At 29.7% G+C, this 22,396-nt stretch overlaps 1 protein-coding gene across 2 annotated transcripts in view; it reads left to right on the top strand.

Annotated features, from left to right (window-relative positions):
• The window catches only part of LOC117167670 (cuticle protein 7-like), a 43,052-nt gene extending 20,952 nt beyond the window's left edge, over nt 1-22,100 (top strand). The window contains exons 1-3 of one of the 2 annotated variants that reach the window (XM_033352774.1): nt 10,363-10,411; nt 16,201-16,438; nt 21,122-22,100. In XM_033352774.1, coding sequence (XP_033208665.1) covers nt 10,400-10,411; nt 16,201-16,438; nt 21,122-21,249 — 378 coding nt within the window. In that variant the 5' untranslated portion in view covers nt 10,363-10,399 and the 3' untranslated portion in view covers nt 21,250-22,100. Of the gene's footprint in view, nt 1-10,362; nt 10,412-16,200; nt 16,439-21,121 lie in introns of those variants that run through there. The other variant, XM_033352776.1, reaches the window with a different exon arrangement.
• The last annotated feature ends 296 nt before the right edge of the window (nt 22,101-22,396 follow it).

The following is a 22,396-nucleotide window of genomic DNA, read 5'->3' as shown; positions in this document are numbered from 1 at the left end:
GCTTTTGAATCATTATAAAAGACGTCAGGAGAAATGGTTTCGGTTTTATTTTGAAAGAATAATTTTAATTTTTAAAGATTTTAAAATGTGGGTTGAAGTTTAAGAGATATTCGAAAGTTTTGAAACGATTAGAAAATAATTAAAACTAGTTACGATTTTTTAAGAATTTTGTAAAGTTTCACTAAAATTAAGGACAGTTTAGAAATTAGAAGGTTTAGATTGAGAAGGTCTGAAAAGATTTAAAAAAAAATCATTTTTCTTACATTCGTGTGAAAATTTTTAATAATTTTTTATTTTGAAAAATGAGCTTTAAGAAAAAATTTAAAAGCGCTTTTAAACATGACAAACGATTTTCTAGAATTTCTTAAAATAGTTTAGAAGAGTTTAAAGCAAAATCTTTCAATCTGGTAAGATTGTAAATTAAAAGCAAACAAAAATTGGGTAAATTCAAAAAATATTTAGTAGAATTTAAAAGAGTTGCGAAAGTTTTCAAGAGAATAAACAAATTTTCTTAAAGTTGGAGTGAAAATTTAGAAGATTGTAATTTTGAATGATATTTGAAAATTGTGAGAAGAATTCGTGTCAGTTAAAAGTATTTTTAGGGATTTTAGACGTTTTAAATAGATTTAGAATTTTTGAAAACTCGGAAACATTGTCGAAAATGTATTAAATATTTCTTGATTCCTTCTCATCTTCTAAAAGTTCTAAACATCTTTTAAAAGGACTCGAATTTTTCAGAATATTTCGTAAAATCCTGTATTATGGAAAAATTCTTTATATTCTTCTAGATTCTTTTTTGACAAACCTGAAACACTTAAAAATCTTTTAAATTTTCTAAAGAATCTTATGAAAATTATATTTACATCAATTTAAAAACAAAGTGAGAATACTTATTTTCTTGTTTTCAATTCTCAGAATTTAATTTCAACATGAATTTATTATAGCACTTCGAAAAATAATTTTCGATTAATTTGAGTGTTGTCAAAGGTAAAAAAAATATTCGGTAATGGTTTTTCTTTAAGAGTTCATACAAATTTTTAAATATTTTACCTTCGTTACAAAGTCTAATTGATTAAAAAAATATTACGTTTGAGAGTTCGTTATTTCATTTCTATAGAAAACAATATTTTAGGATTTATCATATTCCTTGTTTATCATCTATAGATATAATAATTATATTTATTATATAGTAGCATTATATTTTAAAACGGCAATATAAAAAATTTAGTTCTTTATCATTATATTTAAAAGTCTTTGAATGTCCGGGACTTACACAAAATAACGAAAAAATCAATAAGAAAATCTTAAATTAGCAAGAAAAATAAATGCTGAATGATAAAATTAAAGAATTGTTAAATTCCCAAAAATATCTCTATTTCTGAAAGTTAAGTCTAACGAAATTAAAAATTTTCCGGAAATAATTAATTAATGATTAATTAAATTGTTTGCCTTATTTATAATTATATTAATAGTTCATTAATTAATAATCAATTAACTATTGATTGAAGATCTATTGATTGAAGACTATTGATTGAAGATCTTCTCGTTATTTGACATTTGGACAATTTTATAATTTGATAATAATATATATTTTTGGCATCCTTTATTTCTTTGAATATTTGCTATTTATTTTTAAATTATTTTTTATAAGTTCTGAATATCCATGCAATTTGTTTGTTTGAATTGTGTCAATTATGCCCCTTTTTCTTATATTAAAGAAAATAATACGTAAGTACATAAGTCCTATTTACCACCTGACTACACTATGAAGAAAAAATGATTTTAAAGGGTTTTTCATATTTATTTTGTAATTTTTATTCATTTTTTCTATGATACTGCATGGTTTTGTACAACAAAGTTACTACTAGGGTCGCTGCACGGCCGTTTTCAACTCTCGTGACACATGTTTTGCATTAGGCAGTACAGTGGAAGCAGCCCCCTGGTGTAAAGTGACGTATTTATTTATAGGTTAGGTCCAGATTTTTGAATTTATATGCACTATTCCATGAAATTGATAGTTCCAGGTATCTGCAAAGTTGATAGTGATAGAAAATACAATTTATTTATAAAAAGAAATTACGAATACTGTTTTAATATAATAAAAATGTATAAAAAAAGGATTTCGTAAACAAATTTTCAAACCTTTTCACATACTGTAAAAATTGGGTCTCTTTTATCTTTATGAAAATAATTGAATAAAATCCTATTAGATAATTCGCATAAATAATATTCAATTCATATGATTAAAGTTCAATAAATATAAACATCATCATTTTTTCACATGTGACACGCGTGTGACACAATGACCTAACCTATAAACGTCATTCACAACGTTCTTTTTTTGCTAATCTGCTAAAAGGTTTATTTTAATCTGAGTACTTACCGCTATCAATTTAACACGAGAAGAATAATTCACTAAAATTTTCATCGATTTCCAAAAATAGTGTAAAATTGTCAAAAAATGGTCCAAAAGTTTGTATTGCGTGGTGCACAGTTAGAACGAATGAGATAGCATGTCATATTTTTCAATTTTTTTCATATTAGGAAATTTTTTTTTGATCATTCAAATTATTTAGGTTCTAAAGCGATCCTATCCAGGGCCACAATAGGGGGCTTATTATGGAAGTCATCTAAATCAAAAGGGTTGCCATATTTGGACCATAATAGGTCCTGATGTGGGCAACCCTAATAAAGGTAAGCTGTTGTGGCCCCTTACAAAGCCCCAATATTATTAGGGACTATTAGGGCAATTTCTACACGGGTTATTCGAAAAATCATCAAAATCCAAAATGAAAATTGTATGAAAGCCGATGTAGCTATTTCAGTATTTATTTTATTGGCGAATATTATTTATATTTTTTAGAACTTCAAATGCAAGCCTATATTTTAATTTTATAATTAGGCAATTTAGATAAGAAACGTGTAATAGGTACGTGCAGCGCGCTATTCTTGAGATGCATAAAACAATTTGAAATTGTGATTTTGTAGTGTTTGTCTTGCTTATCAGTCTGCAGAAATAAATAATTTTATCACGCGATTTGAAACTCGTATATTCGTAAGTTTTTGTATAAAAAAATGTTGCCAATAATTTTTTAAAATGAATTTTAAACTGTGTTCTCATAAATCTTTAAAAAATAAAAAGTGGTCTTAACCCTGCATCTTCCGTAAAGGATCTCACAAAGAGTACACAGTGGCGTAGCCAGAATTTGACAAAAGGGGCAGGTTATCATGCATGAACAGAAAGTGAGGTACTACTTACAGGGAAAAATTAGAGTACGATAGCAAGACATAAAATTTGTAAATATTATATTTATTATTATTATTATTATATTATTCCTATTTAAACATTAATTTTCGAAATTTTTATTTAATATTGTACTCAGTCTAACAATAACAATAATAATAATAACAGTTCAATGTAGTATACTATTATTTTATATTCCAATTTTTTCATTATATAATAAATAATCCAGCAATATTAACTACATTTGCTATTCGACTAGTTCAGTGTCAAATTTTTTTCTCCAAAGAAATTTTATAGACATTAAATGATTCAATATCATTGAGAAATACATTAGCGTTTGTATGAACATTTTATGAATTTTCCTAATTTAAATTTTCCTCAATGATTGGTTGCGCACGCGGGGTTTTCGTTTCTATATCCACATAGAAGTGCCAGCAGTTCGCTTGCATGACATTGTGTCGCGTACAAGTAGAAACTGAGATTATTTGAATTTTTCAATATTGAGTGTCTACTTTCAAGCAAACAGAACACTGTTCTGCTTTCTTTTCACATCTATTTAATTAAACTATGTGCTGAGAAACTCATTTGCGAAAATGGGTACTAATTTCATTTTAAAATAAGTACCATAGATTACCTGCCGTTTAAGCTCGTCTATAATCTGCGAGAAATGTTGGTTTTAACGTTTCAGAAAATAGATTTAAAATGTTAGTTTTTATTGCGGTTTCGTTATGTGAAGTTTTTCTATAGAAATATTTGCAGGCTTAAAGTTTACATTATTATGGTTCACATTTTGCGTTTCAGAAATGAATAGTTTTATTAGGGTTCTGGAAATTTTCTATTAGGGAGACCCCTCATTACCTGTGAGAGTGGGTGGGGAAGTATTTTTGGAAAATATATCAGATAAACGGAGGACTGAGACGGTATAGAAAAAGGAAATAGATGTGCCTCTTCAATCGTCAATGGGGGCGGGGGTTCTAACACCTAAAACCCCTCCCTTGGCCATGGCACTGAGAGTACATAAGAGCATAAAGCCTGACTTGCATACTTGTTTGACTACAAAAGTAATAGGTACATTCATTTCTTTCGTTTCACAGAAAGTCCTGAGAAGAACAAGGTTTATTAGTGTTTCACTTTTGAAGAAGGTAAAAAAGGCCGCGTCGAGTAGACTTGGTAGCAAGAATGCTGAAAAATTGTTCTGAAGGAGAGGATGTGATTTTGGCACGCGATGTGCTGGAGCGACTCGGCGGAAGTGCCTGGAAGGAGCAGGGCTTTTGAGTTATGAAACTTTTTGAGAGGGGTAGTCGCATTGTGAATAGTGCATCCGAGTCCGGCATAATATCCTTCCTCGATTTCAGAGATGAAGCAGCAATAAATCTGCTCTAAATAAGATTTGTCGACGACAGTCTTGTAAAATAGAATCCTGCCTTTTCTACCAACTCTCAAACGCAAGTCAAGGATGCTTCAGACCGCTTATCATTTTCACACTTTCTAACCACTCTTGATCATTCCATTTTCAACACTTCACCTTCCTATTTCATATTCATTTATCAGGATTCACTGAATCAAGCATTGACACTTTACTGCACTTTGAGAAGTAGAACGCATTTTTCAAAATGTTTTCGACATTTAAGCTTGGTAAATATTTCCTCTGGAAGGACGTGTCATTCTAAAAATATGGTTATTGTATCCTGATGAATATTAGAATTTATTTTCGTTCAGGATTTGTAAGCTCCTGGAGCCCATCATATTTTCGTATCTTGTTTCTTATACCATAAGAGTCGAAGCATCCCCGAGTTTGACAGTTCTTTTGTAAGCGTCAGTTTGTTGCAACAAAAATTTTTTAAACATATATAATAGAATTATATTTGAAATATTAAATATGTTTTCCTCAACAAAGAGAGCAAACACGTTTGTTGATTTTTGTGAATATCGATTGACGGAACATAAAGGTCCTCAAAGGTTCCTAAATAAATCATTCGAGGCGACTTGGAAACGCGAACTATTACGTCAAATACATTATACAGTACTGTTATATTCCAAATATTAAAATAGTCTTCCATGTGTGAATGAGATGAAAAGTATATTTTCGAAATTTAGAAATTGGTAAAGTTACATCACACGAGGTCGTGGAAGGTCCGTTAATAGTTCATTCGACGCATCTTAAATAGACGTACACAAATACATCAGATAGAGTATCGTAGAATTCTCAATATTAATGAAGTTTTACTCATATAAACGGAATTAACCATTTTTTAAACCTTATAATTTGGTACTATTAGGTCAAGAAAATTTTCACTTTAGATCGATCAATGCGTCTCGAAAACGCGAACAAAATGTGTCAATATCAGTACTGTAGTATTTCAAGAAAAAAAATTTTATTCGTATAATCAAAGTCATTTTTTTATAACTTTTAATAAAAGCACTTCTCGTTGGCCATTCTGACTTCAAATATTATTAGACCTAATTTCAATTAGAGCTATAATTCATCTAAATTTAACGTTTATATCTCGTTAACTTTTTGAGATATGGTAAACACGAAAGAATTACATGCACACACACACACACACACGTTACGAAAAAATGCATTTACGATTTCCTTGGGTCAAATTATATCGAAATATGTCAACAAATTTTATATTAAAATTAACTTTATCACAAACCTCCCACTATGAAGAAGCGCTATGACAACGCAAAATTAAAAGAATTTTAAAACATCAATGCTCTCATTTCTACTCTTTACAACTGAAGACTTTTTAATTTAAAATATATGAAATTTATTGAATTCATATTTCTTAAACCAAAATTGAACATTTTCAAAAAAAGGCATTTATTTATTTTCTATTCTAAGATATTAAATAATAAAGAGTCTTCAATTGAAAGTATTTAATTGTAACTCTACAAAATTGAAGCCTCGGCTGAAATGACGTTGTATCAACAAATCTTTTGTATCCATGGAGTTCTATGTATATAAGTTTTCTTTTAACTGTTTCTGTCTAACATTAAAGTTTTGAACAAAGGTAAAAGAAAGAAAATTAAATTTATTAGAATGACACGCAGGAAAAAATAAAAGGGCTAGAGAGGCTGAAAAAAACGTCCAGAACCTGTAATAGCAAATATAATATTAAAAAATAATAAAATAAATAAATGACTGATCAATAATTATCAGAAATTGTGCTAGAAAATATTGTTTAAATTATTCTCATAATAAAATGAAAATAAAACTTTAGATCACAATTACACGAATAATTAAGTGTTTTTCTTTCCTTTCTTTTAATAAAAAGACGAGAAATTATATTTGTATTTTTTACAATATGTGTAGGACCAAATTTGTAAATGATCGAACCTAATTACTTGCATTTTTATTAATTGAAATTTGCCGCATTCAGCTTTGAAATTTTTTGTCGGCACTCTTAAACGAATGTAATTTTCTATTCTTACCCTTAAAAAATTCTAAATTAGATTTAGATATGTTCACTTACGAGGTTAACTGAGATAGATGCGAAATAAATGGAAGTAAATAACTTCGACTATTTTGACATTTCATTTCGAATTCTATTTTTAAATTTCCGATTTCAGCGTTTGCGCGGAATAGAGAAACAGTTAAAAGGAAAACTCGTATACCTAGAAGTCCATGGAAACAAAATATATGTCGATACGTTATTTCAGCCGTGGTTGAAATAATGCAAGTTTTAAGTTTTACAATTAAAAAGTCTGTAAGGTAAAAGCTTCATATTTGAAATTTCTTCAATTTGGACGATATAGAATTGAAAACTTCACTCTCGATTTTAAAGATCATCCACATTAAAGAAAATGTATTCATATGTACACTCTTTAAAATTGAACCGTTTTGAACTAAAACTCTGCAGAATTATGTAATAATGAATATTATTAATTGTTCAAATTGACGAGTTTTTAATCTTGACAATTTACAATGAAAATTTTTTCATATGTTTGGCTTTATAATTATTCCAGAATTTTGATTATTTGTATTGAAAATTTCTTCAACTATAGAAATGTTATGTTTAAAAAACTTGACTATTTGTGATCAGCATCATCAAAAATTAAAATATACATTTTTTAAGTTGAAGAATTTTTTATTATAAATCTTCAAACTTGTACAATTTAAAAAAAAATCAAAACTAAGTCATTTTAAATTATACACATTAAAAATTGAAGGCTCTTCAATAATTCAAATATTTACGATAGCCATATTTCAAAATTATGTTAAAAAACTTTTGACTTCAAATTACAAACATTCAAAATTGAACATATTGGTGAATTTCCAACTGTAAACATCTTTCAAATTGATCAGTGTCGAAAATAAAAGACATTAGTAGTACTCAGAATTTCAAAATATTTATTTTGTCCCCTTCAAAGTAATCCCCCTCAGATATAATACACTTGTGCCAACGCTTTTTCCAATCATCGAAGCACTTCTGATAATCAATTTGTGGTATAGCCTTGAGTTCTTTCAGCCATGCAGTTTTTATCTCCTCAAACGTTGAAAATCGATGTCCTTTCATGGGTCCCTTCAGTTTTGGGAAAAGAGAAAAGTCACTGGGGGCCAAATCCGGTGAATATGGAGGCTGAGGCATGACTGTGGTGCAGTTTTTGGTCAGAAAATCTTTCACAAGCAACGATGAATGAGCAGGTGCATTATCGTGAAGCAAAAGCCACGAAATGTTTTTCCAAATTTCCGGACGTTTCTTCCATATCATTCAACATCTCCTGAGCGATGGTCATATTGGTCAACCAATATGCCAACATCTTCAGCAACTTCTCTGATGGTAATTCGGCGATTTTTCAAAACCATTTCTTCCACTGCTTGAATGTTTTCATCTGTTGTTGACGTGCTGGGACGTCCAGGGCGAGGTTCGTCTTCGACATCCTCTCGGCCTTCTTGGAACAGCTTGTACCACTTTTACACATTTTTCTTACTCAGAGTAGACTCACCGTATGCAACTGTCAACATTTCAAGAGCTTTAGAGCACTGGATTCGATTTTTTACACAAAATTTAATGCAAAATCTTTTCTCCAGTTTTTTCGAAAGAAGAAAATCGCCGAGCACACCAAACCCTTCTAATCTTTCACGCCTCTGCCAGAAAAACAACACGAACTATATTGTCAAAACTGTGAACATATGATCTTGACGAGTGTACCAACACAACAAAACAAAAAATTAAAAACTTGAATGTACAAAGCCCGCAAAAATTGAAAAGTCACCTTTCTTTTTGAACACACCTCGTATGTCTGAACATTTTTATTTGTTGAGAAAGTCCCTTGATAGAAATTTGGTTGACAAAAATGGAGTGAGTATCAAAAAATATTATTTCTCATACAATTTGTGCTCTGTGCTTCGATAAACGATGGGTTTTCGACGAATGTCAGAACAAGGTTTCAGTTTTCATTAACAAATCCACTATATTTCCCGCGGGTAAAGGATCTCAATAAAGGTATTGTTGTCTTTGAATTTTTCAGTTATTTTAAAAACGTATTATTTTTACTATGTTTAATATGAACCTTAAATTAGATAACATAAAACATTTCCAATTGTTTAAAACAATGTTGAATGCAAATAGTTAAAAGAGCCCCTAATATCGCCGAAAAAAATATATCGATCAATTTAAGCAATAATAATATAAGCGAATGCACATCACATTAGATCTTCATATATAGTGCATGGGTATTTATTATTATTATAACACTGAGCCATATGACTTTCGGAGTGAGCTAAACACATTTTATGCCAAATTTCATTATTTTTACTTAATATCAAAACACTAAAGCATTCACAAGACCTTAAAATATGAGGTAAGACAACGAGTTTATAATTTTACTTCCATATACCTTAATTTTCACTGCTTTTGTTCCGTTTTGATGATAACTGCTAGGCGCTTAAAGTAAATAAATAAAACTTTTCAGGATAAACATAAAATAATTACTGCTTCAGTTTCTTTATATAAGGGTGCGCAACATAAGGTGCTGCGCGACAATAGAAGCCGCTCCCCTACTCTAAATTGTTTGCAATTATTTTTCATTCTGTCATATTTTAGAATATTGCACTTACTTATCGTCAGTTTTTAATTTTCGAATACTATAATAATTACCATGATAATAAAATTTTTTAATTTTTCTCTCGTTTTAAAATAAAATTTTTATTACAAAAATTTTGACTTTAATCAGATGAAACATTATTTACTACACAAAAATGTATTAGAGATACTTCACAGCGATTTAAAATAATTAAAATAAATATATTTCTAATTGTTCTGGTACGTTCGAAAAAAATTTTCAATCTGAAATATTTTTCAAAAAGATATAGAAAATGATTTCAATTTTTTTTTGGTTTGGACGAAGATGTTCAAATTAAATTTGCTTATAATAATCTTTAAAAATATAAATTCAATAAAAATTGTAATTTGACACATAATCTGAAAGTAATGTTTTTGCTGCAAATGTATGAAATTTATTCGAAAATCTGTATGATTACAAAGAAACAAAATACTCTTGTATTTGTGGATCATTCTACTCCAGATCAAATTAATATCTCTAGATTTATTGTGATATATAATAAAAGAAAATTGAATATATTCATAACATGTTTAGCTGTTAAATGATTGAGTAAGAGTTAGGGAAGAAATTGGGAGACTTTTTCTTACATCGTAAATATAATTAAAAAGGTTTTAATTACACGGTCTTAAATAACATGCAATATTTTTTCTACATTTTCCTTTTTCAAAAGAAAAGAGAGTTCTCATGACGTAATTTTTTTTTTTCAACGATGATGGAACAATACGCGTGTGTCGAGGCAAGAGAACCGTTTCCTAAAATTTCTTGCTCTCTTGTCACCGCGGGCGCTAGCCTGTTAGTTCCTCTCAGCGACTCACCGATTGACCAATAATCGCTTGAGCGAGCAGAGCCGCTATCTTTTTTGTTCACCTAACCGGTTGAATAATTGTCTTTTGCAATTCATTCGCAGCTTTGCCCGTAAGAAGGCACAGGATTAAATTGATCTAAAATCTATCAAGAATTAAGCAAAGGGAAACTTTACAGACGGGTCTATAAAAGCCACGTTGCTTATCAATCAAACACTCAGTTCCATTGATCGATTCTCGCATGAACGGAGATTATTTTCAAGTTTAGAAGTTGTTCGCAATGATTTTCAAAGTGAGTGTTTTACAGTGAAAATTTCTTTTCACCAAACTTCTGTGTTATCGAAAGGAAAACAGTGGTTGTGGTTTTATTCACTTAGCAAAAATGTTTAACGATCGCACCAGGATATTCATCGTTCTACTCTACATTGAGCTATTTCTTCCACTTATCGTCACATTTTCTGTTTTTATTACCTATCAATCGGAAAGAAGAAAAATGTTCATCCTAAGCTACATATTTCAATTTTTCCCCTAATAAATTGTACATATTTTAGGCTTTAATCTTTCACCTGTCTTCTTTCAAATTATAGTAAGATACTATTTCTCATTAATTGTAGGTGGTAAAGTAAAGAGTGCGCGGTTAGTATTAGACCCTTAAGCCTTATTAAACTCGGCGGTTTGAAATTACCTAGTAAATTTTATTTTGCTGCTCATTGCTTCATTGACTACAAGAACTTTATTGATGGTAGCGGAAGATTTATGGAAATTGATAAACCTTCATATTATAGAAGTTTTAATTTACAATATTTTTGTATAAAAAGTCGATAAGAAAACAGTAATTTTATTGTATTTGAAGTGCTTAAGGCGAGGCCAATTTAAGAGCTGCACAAAATGTATCGAAAAGGCTTTCAGGTCCAATAAAAAAATTGTAGTATTGATATGTCGCCAAAGAAACATTTGTTTGACATCAGGAAATTTTCTTGTTAATTTTTGAAATGTTGTTAAGAGAAACATTGGGTTGCTACAAACCAAAGACTTTTTTTGATTAAAGAAATATTTGATTGCTTCAAACGAAAATTTTCTTTGAATTAATCAAATATAATTTTTTATTTTACCTTTAGATTTCTTCAAATGAAATTATCGTTTTGGATAAAACAATAGAATGTGTTAGTTTATAATAAATAAACCTTTTTTTTTTAATTCAATAATAAATTCTAAAAAAATTATCCCACGGAATAAAGCGTACGTGCAAAATTTCGGAAATGATTTCATTGCCTTAAACGAATTGCTTTATCGGAGGGGCTTACAAAATTGGAAGATTACAAGATATTACATGCGATTATACAAAATTACATTAAATTTTACAAGATTACCTAAGATTAATCGGGATTACATGGTATCATATAAGATTACATTATATCAAACGAGACCACACAAGATTATGTGAGATTATATAAGTTCACAGGGATTTAAAAATTAACATGCGAAAATTCAAGGAATTAATATCGAAAATAATGTAGAAATTTATCATTAATATTTAAACTCTGTTCTAAAGTTATGTACTCGATTGAACAGATAATTTAATTTAAATTTTATAACAAAATTTTTTTGTAGGAAAATAAGAGTTGGTAGTTTCATAGGGTAACTGTACCGTTCCTCTGTACCAAAAGTTTGTGAGAAGCTTAGTGTGAGCACAAAACATCATGAAAGTTGAGCCTAATCAATTAATTAGGAGCGAGCTTTAGTGACCACTTGTACGCACACACTATCTCAACGCTTGGGACACGAAATAGTGGTCGCTAAAGGTTACAGTTGATTCCTCATTGGTTGATTGGGCGCAACCTTGAAACTTTTCTGTGCCCAAACTAAGCTTTGCACAACTTTTTAATAAATCCTTTTGTGTTTACTTTTATGAGCAATATCCTATAGTACAAGGGATTGTGTAGGGGATGGGTATTGTTGTTTGACCGTGAAATCGTAATTTAAAATCGCATATAATAATCGTGTTCAAGATATTTTTTCACAGTAAAAACTGAAGTTAAATTTTGTTCCATGTAAAATTTCCAGCTGATAAAGTTTACATGCTATTTGGCGTAAGTTTATCCTACGATGGAATAAAAGCTGTCGTCTGCTACGGCATCCTTAGCAGCAGTGGGAAAACGGCAAAGTAATAGTGAATTCGAGCTATAAATCGTGACACCAGATTTAAAATAACTAAGAAAAAAGAAAAGTTAGAATTTGTTGCAGCTAAAACTTACAAACGGTTGAAAATTAAACACATTTCGGCGAAAGTTTACCTGAGGTTAGGAGAACAATTCTGATCTCATCTACTGCGTCACGATGAAGTGAGCAAATTTCGGTAACACATGTACAATCAGCAACAGAAAACACGAAAAAATAATTTGTTCTTACCGATATATCTCCTTCGAAATCAATTAGATTATTGTTGAGGCATTAGAACTTATTTAATACCATTTAGCAAAAACGCAAAAAGCAACTGACAGATGGGAATCCCCAGTTCTCTCCAATTTAATAAAGTTAAACGACGACAGATAGCGCTGGGATCGCAATTCTTGCTACATCGCGAATAAAAATGGAGCGAATGTAAGGCGAAAGATTATCCAGGCATGATTAAAGATTGGAAATCATCTTCGATTCATGTAAAGTTTATCCGTCAAGGTTAATTTTGGTTGCAGCGAATCTTTCGCCCGAAATCGATGAAACTTTATCTTTCGTTTTTTTAGTGTTTCTCAAGAATATGTTTTGAATAAAGTGTAAATTGTTAATTTTTTTCCAGTATTTTGAATATAAAATTTACAGAACTAACCCCTGAATTTAAAACGCGTTTAGTGAGGAAAGATAAAAGGAAAATATTTAAATAATAGTAGAAGACACTTAAAACCATCAAATAGAACAATAATTTAACAACAGATATACAAAGATTATACAACTGAGTTATATTTTTCTTTGAAGCATTTTTATTTCTGTTGGTTTTTAGGAAGTATGTATACATAATGCAAAAAAAACGCTTAAGCTCGCGTTTAATAAAAATTAAAATATTTATTAAATTGTCTGTATTAATAAACCAAAACACGACAAGTGATTAATCAAATTTCATAGAATTACGCCGCATTACACGAGTTTATATTGAATTACACAAGATTATTGGGATTACAAAGCACTGCACATATTTAATGGGATTTTAAAAGATTACAAAGTGTTATACAAGATTATACAATTTTCCCGGATTTTTCACAGAGTTTAAACCAGATATGCCAAAGTAAAATAAAATCAATGATGTGTTGTATTCTACTAAAAGTAATGCATTCTAGGTATGTCAACGTAAAATAATCCATTGGCAGCGGAAATTAAAATTAAAATCTAGTAGCACCGCAAAGCCCGAGTAAAAATGCTTTGACTTGAGATCGACTTAAATCGCCCCCAATCAAGACATGCTAAAGTCGAAAAGTTCGACTTGAGCATGCCTCAGTTTTGAGACGGATTCAGACTTCAATTTATGTCTGGAGACAAGTTTCTATATCTTGAAGACATAAATTTATCTCTTGAGTCGAATTTTTATGACACCGACACGAGCGGTTTATAACTTCGAGTGTATACCTGTCCTAACAAAAAGGGTAATTCTGACTGTCATAAAAGCTAATCTTTGTTAATGATTAAACCATCTTGGATATTTGTATACAATATATATATATATTCAATCAATCTATTTCCAGATTTTCGTTTGCATTATACTTGTTTGAAGATAATACCGAAAATATTGTTTGTTTTTTAGTATTTCTAGAAAGTTACCATTTTTATTATTTTGAAGAAAATTTGTGAGGATTATATTCGTTCAAACCCACAGATTCTGAATTTTTTAATTTAAAATATCTAATTTAATAATTACAAACTTTTCATTCGTCAATTTTAATCTCACTTATGAGCCGAAAAAGGTCCGTATTGAGGCAAGTTTACGCCGATCATCTCAGCCAAGACAAGACTTGACTTGAGATAAGTAAACGCCGTTTTACCTGTCGTGGCCATAAAATTGAGACGAAGACCTATGTCTCGACTCATTTTTGAGGCGCAACCAGACAACAATTTCTTGGATAGGAACTCAAGAGATAACCAAGTCGAACTCAAGTCGAAGCATTTTTACTCGGGCGGTCACGGGGGGTGGCTCACACCCCACAGGCTTTCCGATTTTTTTCCGATTGTCTACGTTTTTTTCAAGTATTTTTTCCAAAAAGCTAAATCATCACTGAAGATTTACAGATATATTCCTCTTATTTTTTATTGTTTTAGAATCACTCATAATTTTATTTAATCAAAAATATCTGAAGGTGTATTTGGAGGTGTGACCGTTAAGGGTTAAAATAAAATAAGCAATTTTAAACAAAAATGGGTCTACAAGACTCCAAAATATTTTTATGCATTTGCTCTAAAATCTAGGTGACGTATTCCATTATTCACAGGGACGTTGATGTAAAAAAATAAACATTTTTGGCAATAATAGGTATGCGAGAGCCTGAGAATATATTTTTTTAATTATTTTAAAAATCTGCGCGCAGTAATTCAGTTCATATAATACAGTTCTCCTACAGCGAAGTAAAATAATTCATTTTCAGTGACAAATAAAATGAAATAAACGTTGTTGTGCTTAGTTAAAAATGATTTGAAGTTAAAAATTATAATTGTTGAAGCGTTTTATTATTATTTTTGATAATACGCTCTTTATTTGCATAACACTATAAAGTTGTAGTTTTCTTGTGAAATTTTGAACTTTTTGTCCAATTATCACTTAGTTATGTAGTAACTAATACAAGTTACCAAACATAATTATATAAAAAATTTATCATTGTTTATAACTATCTTCTCCTAGAGTTATGGTAAAAAGTTACGCCTTTTCTGCAATCTTTAGCTTAACTTTTATTTTTCAGTTATTAAAAAATAATAAATGAACATCAAGAATAATTACTTTTCAACTGGTATTGTATTTTCTTCAAAGTTAATTATTTTTACTATTTGGCTAATGCTATATAAATATTAACTTAAACTAACAGATTCTCAGTAACAACATCATGGAAAAGCTACATTTAATATGATCCTTTTATAAAATTTCAAACATATTTCAAATATCTGTTTTATTTCAGGAAATATATACACAAATGTAAAGAGACTGTTTACTCAAATATTCTTTCTGAGGCTTATTTATTCATAACTTAAAAGCCAAAGCAATTTAAATAATGTTACGAAAGAACCACTACTTTTTAGCAATTATATAAGAAAAGATAGCTGCAAACAATATAAAATTGCTTAAATAATAATTTTTGTTATCTTTCAATAATTACTATACCCCACTAATTAGAAAATAGTTCAAAAGTACATTTTTTGAAGAAAAAACTGCAACTATCTAGCATTCATATGTATAGTGATAATAGTAATAGACAAGATTAATTTGTTTAAACATTTACATCCGTTAAAATTTATCAAGTATTACCTCACTTTCAGTAAAAATCGAACAAAAAGTCGAAATTTTGAAAAAAGGGCGCAACTTTCTAACACTATGCAAATGACATATTACTAAGAATAATGATAAATTGTTAAAACAATCAGGTTTATTAACTCAAATTCATTATCGCATCCAAACGAATTGAGATAATTTAAGCAGTTTCTGCATAATTGAATGGTTCATTGCTTCACCCTAACGAAAAGTTAAAAATAATTTGAATATTTCCGAAATATGGCCAATTCCCATTCTTATTCTGAAAAAATTGCTAAAAACAATAATAAGTTCTTTAAAAGGTTTACTTAAACATATAACTATCAGTAGAAAGTTTTATTCCATGTTTTAGTAGCAGTTTGTATTTAAAAAATCCACACAAATATATATGCATGAAAATTGGAAGAAAAAAATTTCCAGTGAATTTTTGGACCAAAAAATATAAACCATTTTTAAAGAAATGTAATAGAACGAATTGAATTTCATGAAGTTACATATAAATTTACATATCAAATCGTAAGTAATAATTTACGAAATGATGGCATTTTACATGGAATAAATTATTGGACATTTTCTGATAGATCGTGTCAATTCTGGTCCCGGTTGCTCTAATTCTCGTCCGGGTGAAAGCCGATGGTGACGCCCATTCCTTTCAACACTTCGATGGACCAGTTCAGGGCGATGACCATGAGGTTACTTGGGTGGACAAGCAAGGCCACAATCATCACGACTATGAAGCCCGCCCCCATTATGAATTCGCTTACGGGGTTGAAGACCATCATACTGGGGACTACCACGGCCAAAAGGAAAACAGAGACGGTAATCCTCCTTGAATCCTCGAGTCAATTTTATTTTCTTCTTTTTAGAAAGTAGAGAGCCTTCAGTTTCTTTATATCCTATACGCTTCTAGGATAGCAATAATTTTTTGCCATTTTCAAACCAAGATTCTGTGAAAGGAGTCAGGACGTAAATATTTACATTTTTCTTACTTTTGACTATGAGAAGTATTCATTCTTATTATAAACTTTTCGAGCAATATAAAGGTACAGCATTTTAAATTTAAATTCATGATAGGAAGAAAACTTTTTTCTTTTGATCAGAAACTATTAGAAAGGGAATGAAGTTTGAAGCGTTTAATAAGTTTTAATGAAATGTGGATCAAATATTTTGCATAGAATTGTAGTATTTCAGAAAAAAACATTAATTTCTTTGAACTGTTAAGTTTTTTTTTTAACTGCAGTAGATGTTACATTGTTGGGTACAAATTAATCTTCGGACCAACAGTTTCATTATCGTCCTGTCTTTGGCTTCCAACAATCCAATCGGAAATCTAGCTTGTTCTTAAGCCATAGTTTGGAAACTCAGCAATCACTGTCAAACAATTCGCTTCCTGAAACAGAATGTTAATCTCTATTCTGAGAGATGGACAATATTTAATATTAAACGTTAGTTTCACGGGCAAACTTTAAATTCTTATCTTTTATCTAACAAAATTTAAATTAAATTTGAAACTTAACTTTACTTAACAAATTCCAAAAAAATTATTATCATTCTAAGTCTGTGGGGGAGGGGTCCAAGAGGTTTTGTGACGATTAAGGAGTGGAGGGAAATGACTATTAATGATTTTATTATACAAGTGAGTAATCCAAATACAAACTTCATGTTCTTTCTTGAATTTCCCTCTTTAATACACTTTTAAATAACTACTCTCTTTACCTGTTTTCAAGGAACTTCCCATTTTTCTCGTTTTTCACCTAAATGCGAACTGAATTAATAGAACCCAATAAGAAAAATCCAACTACTCATTGTTTAAAGTTAATTCTTTTAAATTCAAAAGTATAATATTTGCTTTAAATGTTAACGTTTTGGTTGAAAATCAGTTGCTTTTTGTTGGAAAATAATTTTTTAAGCTGAAAACTTAAATAATCCAATAATGGTTAAAAATTAATCACTTTTAGTTAAAAATTAATCTATTTGGCTGAAGATACATGTATTTTGTTGTTAATTCGTAGTTTTTATAATAAAATTGGTCATTTTGTTTGAGAATTCAAATATTTTCTTGAGAATTTTTCTTTTTTTTTCCTAAGATAAATTTTGTTTATTTTAAAATTAAAATATGGTTAATAATTTAAATTGCTTAAAAGAAATTCGTTTCTCTGATTATCAAATTCATTTTAAACAATTAAATCCCGCATTCTTCTTTTATTTTAGTACAAAATTACCTTATTTCTATTATTTCGAAAGAATGTTGGGTTATAAAGTTTTTTAAATATTATATATAATTTGAATATTATGTGCTTCAGTTTGAGCTATTATTGAATAAAATCTAACAAAAAAAGGTTGATATAAAAAGGGGTAGGGGTGTTTGTATCTGTGACGCCATTCTAAGGGGTACAAGATTCATGTGATGATATGTGACGTAGAAGGGGAAGAGTAGAAAAAGTTCTCAAAATTACAAAAGATAGTTTTTTTACGCTTAATCAAAATTTAAGAAATTTAAATTAGATTAAAATTCAAATTAAAAATCCTATTTAACGTCAAGTAATCAAATTAATGCAAAGTCCCGTTAAAAAAAAAACAAGAATCCAACGACCAAATTTGGACCACAACGAATAAAGAAAAACAAAAAGATTCTATTTTAATCTGAAAAAAAGAGGAACGAAGAATGAGAAGGCAGCCAGCCACATCCCCTTCCCTCTCTTCTTCTTTCTTTCATCTTTTTTATTTTTATTATCATCCAATTACAATAAAATAACATTTAAAATTAAAATTAAAATTAAATAAAATTGCATTACCAACGTTTCGGAACTTGTACCTTTTCAAGGCAAGAAAAATTTAAATGGTAGAAATTGACAGCACCCGCGAACAGGTGCTCTCTCTCTCTCTCTCTCTCTCTTTGATACCTAAGAATCGAATGAGGATCAGTAGGCCAATCTGTTCTCAATCCTTGAGAATCAAATTGAAATTCTGTTCAAAAAATTTTGTCGGAGTATTGATAGTTGAGATAACTATTCTTAAGGGATAGCCATCTTTGTGAATGTTTCTCAAACCATAACATCTTGCAAGAACTCTATCTTCAGTGTTAATATTAGTCCATCTTATATCCTTTCCTAGAAGTCCTTTCTTTCTCCAATTATCAAGCATCTTAAAAGTATCTCTTTTTAATTTTTTTAGTGGTTACACTTCTCAAAGAGCTTTGTTTAGAAAAATAGTTTACATATCAGTTCTATTGATCGTAAAATTTCTACAGGTTTCATGATGACGAAAGAGTTTCTTAAAAACAACCCTGATATGGTTTGCATGCATGCTGATAAAGGCAGTATTACTGTTTGCATGAAAAAATCCGATTATATTAGAGATATGAAGACTTTGCTTTCTAATCATGATCATTTCGAATAATTGCATGAAGATCCGCTAAAAAAATTAAAAAGAGATACTTCTGAGATGCTTTATAATTGGAGAAAGAAAGGACTTCTGGGAAAGGATATAAGATGGACTAATATTAACACTGAATATACAGTTCTTGCAAGATGGTATGGTTTGAGAAAAATTCTCAAAGATGGCTATCACTTAAGAATAGTTATTTCAACTATTAATACTACCACAAAATTTTTAGAACAGAATTTCAAATTGATTCTCAAGGGCTCTATTGCAACTTCTAAATATAATGTCAAAAATAGCTGGAAATTTCAAAAAAGTATTATTCAAAAAACGATTCCGGACGACCATGTAATGATTTCTTTTGATGCTATTGCAATGTTTCCGAGTGAACCCCTTGAATAAGTTAAACAGGCAATTTTAATTAGATGGGATAATATAAAAACTCGTACTCGATTATCTCACAAAGATTCTATCGAAGGGATAGTTTTCATTATGGAGTCAACTTATTTTAATTTTAATGAATCTTTTTATAGGCAGAGGCCTGGTACTCCCATGGGTTCGGTTATTTCTCCGATTTTAGTAGAAATAGTGATGGAAGATTTGGATTTTTTTTGTTTTTGGGTAATTAGATTTTGTTTTGCCTTTTTATTTTCAGTTTGTCGACGATACCTTATTATGTGTTCTTCTAAAAAAGTTACAGATGGTCATTAATACTTTTAACAGTTTTCATCCAAAACTTCAATTTACTCATGAAATAGAACAGGATAATAGAATCAGTTTTTTGGACATAGAAGTAATTAAGGGTGGGGTAGTAATATTATTACCGATTGGTATAGAAAAAATACATATTAAGGTAGAATTTTAAATTTCCTTTCTGCTCGTCCCTTTCAAAACAAAATTGCAGTAATCAAAAACTTAGTTGACGGAGCTCTAGGTTTGTCCTATTTTTGAATTCATACGAGAAATTTGAATATTGTTAGGAATATCCTTTTTCTGAATCATTATCCACAAAAGTTAAGTGAGAAACATATTTCAATTAGAGTTCAACCAATCAAAAACAAAGAGAGTAATAATTTGCTTGCAGATAATCAGAAACAGTAAAAGGAATATAGTTAGTTTAATACCTTTGTTGTTCCATTTTTTGGTCAAATTTCTAAAACTATTAAATAAATTTTTAAAGAATTTTCAATTCATACTATTTTCTGTATACCATTTTAAATGGATTCAGTTATAATTTTAAAAAGGGTGGTGTTATTTATAACATCACTTGTAGGATCTGTAAGATGAATTACGTGGGACAGACTGGCAGACTTCTTAATACTAGGATAGAGGAACACAAAAGTGATGTTTGTTTGGGACGCTGTTGCAAGAGTGATCTTGGCAGACATACAAAGGCATTTGTTGATGTTGACCATGAGTTTGATTGAGAAAATGTTCAAATTTTTGCATAGTGAATGTAATGAGAGAAAGAGAGAATTCATGGAAATGATTTATATTAAAAAACAACAAAGTTATCTATTAATTTAAAAACCGATTTTAATAAGTTGAACAAAAGTTATGCTACTATGATTAATTACATTTAACGAGGCTGTTTCATGAATCTCGTTTTTCTTTTACTTTCTTTATTTCTGATGTAATTGTGAAATATATTTATATTGTGTTTACAAGAGATTGGCCTACCGACCCTCATTCGATTCTCAGGTATCAAAGAGAGAGCACCTGTTCGTGGGTGCTTTTAATTTCTACCTTTTAAACTTTTCTTGCCTTGATAAGGGTAATGTACGAGTACCAAAACGTTGGTAATGCAATTTTATTTATTTTTTATTGTCATTTTGAATGTTATTTTATTGTAATTGGATGATAATGAAAATAAAAAAGAAGAAGCGAGGGAAGGATTATGTGGTTGGCTGCCTTCTCATTTTTCTTTCCTCTTTTTTTCAGATTACAATAGAATTTTTTTGTTTTTGTTTATTCGCTGTGGTACAAATTTGATCGTTGGATTCTTGTTTTTTTTTTTAACAAGAGTTTGCATCAATTTTTTACGCCTTGTGAAGAATATATATTGAATAATAAATAAAGCTTTCGAACGATAATCTTACATTTCTTTTCTTTTTATTTCAGGTGAAAAAGTAACTGGAGAGTACACTGTAAAAGAGCCGAATGGAAATATTAGGACAGTAAAATACGTCGCTGATAAGGATGGATTTCATGCTGAAGTGTTCAACAGTCATGATGAACAGAATCGTTGATTAAGCTCTCAACAAATATTATCTCTTTTCATTACCAAAGACTCACTCGACATTAGAGGATGTAATTTCCTTGTTTAAAGAGTACATATTCAGGAATTAAATTATATAGTATGTATTGATTTTATAGGGTTTTATTTAGATTTAATTATATAAGATGAGTGTGTGAATGTATGTTTGATGAAATTTTCAGATAGTGCATTAGGATGCAAGATTAAAGAGACTGTTATTCAATTACTCTTATTGTTTAAATTTCATGTATTTTTGCGAAACGCTGCATATGAATATTTGAGCAACCATTTTGGTAAAAACAAATCAATTGAATTAAGCAACGCTACGTCATTCAAAATTTTTTTCCCTGAAATTTTTGATCTTTCGCCTTTTCGTGTCTAAAAGTCAACTGTTTTCTAAAAAATTGTACTTTTTAGATAGAAAACTCACTTCTTTCGTTGAAAATTAATTTCTTTTGGCAGAAAATAATTCTTTTTGATTCAAAAATTCCTGACTCAACAGTTATAATTTACTCTCTGTTCTAAATATTTGGATGTAATTTGATGATTTTACAAGTTAATGATGTTTGTTTTTCGTTATGACACCGATTTAAAGACATTGTGCTGGGAAAATGTAAATAAAAATAAACTTATATGATAGAGATTCGCCATGCTTGAAAAGGAGATAGTATACATGAGATATGACAGTGTTTACGGTTATTAAAAGCTTTTACCGACTGCATTTCTTTTTTTATGTCGCTATTTATCGGATGTCAACGATCTATGAAGGAACTTTTAAAAAGAGTTATATTAGTTCAAAATGTATATACTTATTAACGTGAATAAACTCAAATAGGAAATGTATATTGCTGTTTTCAAGTTAACAGTATAATTGTAATCATCCAGCTTCCCCTGACTGCATTTTCTGACGATGAAGGGCGATCTGTGATCAAATGTTTAGTCTCAGGTGATAATGGTATTCCCAAAATTGACCGCAGGGTAACTTCCAGGTATTTAGAAGGAGGTATGAACATCGAATTGATTCACAGATGGAAGAAAAGTTTCCTGGAATGGCGAACAATTGTTCATGATAAGATGCTCGGTACACCATGAGGGCCATTTTGGTTAATTTGGTGTACAAGTATTCCAAAGAGTATGAA

This window comes from Belonocnema kinseyi, chromosome 2 (assembly GCF_010883055.1).
Source record: "Belonocnema kinseyi isolate 2016_QV_RU_SX_M_011 chromosome 2, B_treatae_v1, whole genome shotgun sequence".
Taxonomy (NCBI): Eukaryota; Metazoa; Arthropoda; class Insecta; order Hymenoptera; family Cynipidae; genus Belonocnema; species Belonocnema kinseyi.
The sequence above is the reverse complement of the archived record's forward strand: the minus strand, read 5'-3'. Positions and strand labels throughout refer to the sequence as shown.